This window comes from Notothenia rossii (assembly GCF_949606895.1).
Source record: "Notothenia rossii genome assembly, chromosome: 7".
Taxonomy (NCBI): Eukaryota; Metazoa; Chordata; class Actinopteri; order Perciformes; family Nototheniidae; genus Notothenia; species Notothenia rossii.
In genome coordinates, this window is record NC_136905.1 from 30,965,961 (window position 1) to 30,970,839 (window position 4,879).

At 43.2% G+C, this 4,879-nt stretch overlaps 1 protein-coding gene across 1 annotated transcript; it reads right to left on the reverse strand.

Annotated features, from left to right (window-relative positions):
• Positions 1–1,438: 1,438 nt before the first annotated feature.
• On the reverse strand, positions 1,439–3,417 carry LOC307047549 (uncharacterized protein). The gene is made up of 3 exons (XM_079694553.1): positions 2,832–3,417; positions 2,566–2,698; positions 1,439–2,333 (listed from the first exon to the last, which is right to left on the reverse strand). Exons 1-3 carry the CDS (start codon positions 3,092–3,094, stop codon positions 1,572–1,574), a joined length of 1,158 nt encoding a protein of 385 aa, XP_079550679.1. The 5' UTR covers positions 3,095–3,417; the 3' UTR covers positions 1,439–1,571.
• Between the last annotated feature and the right edge of the window lie 1,462 nt (positions 3,418–4,879).

Consider the following 4,879-nt stretch of genomic DNA (forward strand, 5'->3'; position numbering starts at 1 on the left):
TGTAGAGTTGCAGGGTCAACTTTGTAATACCAGGTCTCACGGTACGTCCACACAGCAGCTTTGAAAAAATCTTGAAAATCTCTGCTTGCCATCTTGTTAGCACAGCGATTAGCTTGCTAAACTAGCTTGTTAGCATTGGGTTCTCACGTAATACGTTGTGTGTAATATCTCCCGCCACTTCTTTACTTATTGGTCCACATAGTTTGTAGAAGTCCATTTATTCAGGGACATGAACAAGCATGGCAGTGCTGTGTAATCAAATAATGAGACAAGCACTCCGCGCTTGCTTATTACTTTACATTACAAGTCAATTGTTAGACGCTTTTATCCAAAGCGACTTACATACTCAATACTGTGGACAATCCCCACAGGGGCAATTTGTGGTGAAGTGTCTTGCCCAGGGACACAACGACATGCTGACTGCAGTGGGGTTTGAACCTGTGACCATCTGATCCCCAGACCAAGGCTCTATCCACTGCGCCCATGGCTGCGCCACACGCCTCCTATGACGTCACAATGGGACGTAAGCATAGGACGTAAGGCTAGTTGCACAAGATGGCGTCTATCAACTTCCGGCGGCTGGGTGTGAGCCTGCGTACTTCCGGTCTTCGGTGTGGAGTTGTTTGGGGAGTTAGCGATATACATACGAGAGAGAGAGAGAGAGAGAGAGAGAGAGAGAGAGAGAGAGAGAGAGAGAGAGAGAGAGAGAGAGAGAGAGAGAGAGAGAGAGAGAGAGAGATAGCATACAGATAGCGATATAGTTACTGATGGATAGCATAGATTGGAACAGTCTACAGCTAAAATTGAAATTGAGCAATTTTATTTCTCTGAATGTTTTTAAAGCACGTCTAAGTGAACTTTCTGAAACTATGGGTATTTGTAAATGTTGATAAGTATGTAAATATGTTGTATGATATCCTCTATTGTTTGTTTTGATGTTGTTTCATGTGGAACTTAAATTGCTGCAGGTCTCCCTTGTAAAAGAGATCTATGATCTCAAAGGAACAATCTGAATAAATAAAGGTTTGAAATGAAATGAAACATTAGTGTACCACACTACATCATGTTATCATATTGTGGATTTATTATATTATGTATTGTCCTATGTTATTTTCGTGTGCATTTGTTTTGAGGTTATAATTCATTAGTTATATATAATATATATATATTAGTTATATTCATTAGCCGATTCTTTTGAAAATGGAAAATGGGCCAAACGCAGCAGCATTTGGATGCACTTCAACCAAAACCCAGGCAGTGATAAAGCGCACCATTTGTAAAGGCAAACTATCCTTTAAAGCAGGGTCAACAAATAATCTCCATCGCCACTTAAAAACACAGTATCTAATATAAAGAGTTGCGGGAATTTCATTCAAGGCAAGACAACTTTATTTACTTAACACATAGCCTACAGAGGGTAAATTCAAAGTAGTACATTCACTGACATGGATATGGCGCCACCTTGTGTCATGTTTACAAAGAAGATTATTTACATTAGGTCTGGCAATACAGTCAATCATTATCCTGGTGATTATTTTGCTTATTTTCCCTTCAAAGAGCCATAATTCCCATCACGAATTGCTGCCCAGGCTTGCCCATGCTTTTACCAGCGGTCCGTTCTGGTAGTTGACCAGGAAGCAAGCCACATTGAAGAGCTCCTCAATGCTTCCACACACAGACAGTGGTATGGCTTTGTCAAATAGTTTGTTCTCTTTGACTCTTCTGATGCACCTCTCCACATGGACCCTCAGACGTGCAATGGATTGAGTCTGCCTGACATCCTCCCTGCTCATTTGTGTTTTTTTGTGCAGAAAGGCAGGCGGGTACACTTTACACTCAACCAGATTGTCCACAAGGAACCCTTTGTCGACCATTATCGCCATATCCGGTGTGAGCAGGCTCACGATGCCAGACAGCTTGAAGATCTCCCGGTCACTCAAAGATCCTGCATACAGGCCAGACACAAATGTAATGGCACCATGTGGTGCCATGCCGATCATGGCCTTCAATGTAGCATGCGAATTGTATGTAGAAAACACCTCACTCTGCAGCAGGAGAGATGATGGAGTCTGGCAGAATACTTCAGTGCAGTCAAGCACCACTTGTGTGTCAGGGAAAGCTGAAAACTCTGGTGGAAGGTGAGCTTTGACAACTTCGCGTGGGATCCACAGACGTTTGCTTCCAAGCAGTTGGTAGAGGAAGTGTGTCCAGGTGGAAATAATTCTGCTGACTGTGGTGGGGTGAATGCCAAACCGTTCTGCTAGATCCCTCAGATGTAGGCCCACTGACAGGTGCATGAGGAACAGCAGCAGCTCATCTATGGGTGGAAGTTTCTGTGAAAACAAATAAGTGTTAGGCATACTGTAGATACTGTTATAGGGGAGACCGGGTACAGTTGTAACACATTTTCCTGGGGGGGGGGGGGGGTGTGTGTGTGTGTGTGTGTGTGTGTGTGTGTGTGTGTGTGTGTGTGTGTGTGTGTGTGTGTGTGTGTGTGTGTGTGTGTGTGTGTGTGTGTGTGTGTGTGTGTGTGTGTGTGTGTGTGTGTGTGTGTATGCTGCTTACCGTTGTTGATGGTTCAGAGGAATCCGAGCTGCTGGCAGAGGATGCCTTGGCGTTGGTGATCCGCACCATCTTGGTGTTGGCTGCAGGCTCCACCAATTTCCAAAAGGCGAGGAAATGCTTGTATGTGGCAAATCTAAGAATGTAATATTGTTCATGTTAGACATAGTTTTGTTTCTTAAATTAGCTTCCCCAAATGAAAAGTGTTTATCAAACTAGTGGCCATAACAACATCCTGATAGCCTTATAAACAAACCTTATAAACAAACCTGGTGTAGAAACGAATGTCCTCGTCCGACCCTGCCAGGTGTTGTATCCCGAAACGAGATCTCAGTTGTAACACTTCCAGCTGGTGTTGGAGCTCCCTAACCTGGATTTTCAAGGCTTCGTTCTTGTCGGCCACCTGATTTACCATCACTGCCGTCGCTGGATTTACAGAGTAGTCATGATCCGGCGGCGCAAGTGTTTCCACCTCGTACTCAGCTGTCAAGTCCGGGGTGGGACTCTGCCCTCGGCCGACGCTCCCAAACATTACGTCTTGGTGTAGGTAGCTCGTAGTTATTCCAAGCAAAGAGAACAGGTGTAGCTCCTTTCTTTACTCTGTTCAGTCCTCCAGCTGTGACCAATAAGTCTCCTGGTCGAAAATGTCTACTACACACACGGGTATTTGTTGTGGGGCTTAAATTTGTCCCTACGGACCTTGATCAGCCACTGAGCCTTTACCTCAGCATCAATAGGAAATGAATGGAAACTTATCTCCCGATTATAACGGGACTTATTTGTACAAAGGGGCACACAGCAATGTAGTGCCGACTTTCTTACCCGCTGGAAGGCCAATCGCTTTTCTTTACCGCTCATCATCCATGCTATCTATCGCTATCTGTATGCTATCTATCTATCTCTCTCTCTCTCTATCTATCGTATGTATATCGCTAACTCCCCAAACAACTCCACACCGAAGACCGGAAGTAATCAGGCTCACACCCAGCTGCCGGAAGTTGATAGACGCCATCTTGTGCAACTAGCCTATTACAAAGTAATACTTAACACTTTTGTTGTACTTCTCTTGAACACTTCAGTACAGAAACAGTATATTCTTTAACATGTAGAAATAACACATTTATATTTGTAACACATATGTCTGTATAGCTTCTTACTCGGGCAGCATTTATGTTGAATCTGGAGAACTCATTGATCATCTTCAACACATCTTACAAAATGTTTCTATTATGGAATTAGAACCATCTTGTTGTCCTATTGTGTTAATAATACAAAAAATCCCCTTTTTAAATGAAAGTTTTACTTGGTTCAGCAGTGTAAAAGCTTCTGTAAAATTCTGTTTTTGTATTTTATTTTTTTAGCGATTGCATACAATATCAAATACAATATTATGCAATGAATAAAAGGGATATGATAACATCGCCTCTAAGGTAGCAAGCCACCTGGGTTCATTCAGTGGTAACATAAGGGCAAACATAAAAAACCTTGGAGTAATTTTCGATCAGTCTATGCTACTAGACCAGGGGTTGGCAACCCGCGGCCCACGGGCCGCATGCGGCCCTTTAAGCCCTCTGCTCTGGCTCCCTTGAGCTTAGACAAAAAATAAGAAGGAAATAAAATAAAAGCATTTGTAGGACTATTTATATTTTGTTGCATGGTTGAAAATGTTTCGTATCTTGTATTTTGAGGTGATACTGTGACACATAAATAAAAAACAAAACGGTTTTAATTAGGTCAACTAAAATATGCGTCACATCCTGCTACGGTCCCGCGCGAGCGCCTTTTCCTGCGGGTGAATAACCTGACCCCCGGCTCAATGAGCGAACTATGGATAAATCAAAGAAAAGTACCGGAGGAACACAGGATTTAATTCTGTGTGGACAGAGTTATATGCATTCACAGCAAACGATGCTGGTTTACCGGTATGTTTGATATGTAGAGAGAAGTTGTCAAAGGTGCTGCACTGCAGCCTTTACGTATCGAGAAACAACGAGAACAACACGGAGAGGAAGACAGCGGACGATCTTCAGTCATAATTGTTGGAGATTTGGAGGATGTTGCAAACCAACCTCGTCTCCGCGTGTCGTTTGACAAGCTAGGTGAATTCGGGAAAAGGGAGGGATTAAGAAACACCAGAATACAAGTTAAACAATAATCCTGCTTTAATGATATACAGTAACGATACAAATACAAAGAAATCACGAAGCACTCTGCAGAGTACTCCGGGCTCAGGTTCTACCACGTGTGTGAGACAGGTCTCAGGAACGGCTGGTGAAAAACAAGAGCGCGAACCAAAGGAAAACACAGGCTTTCATAC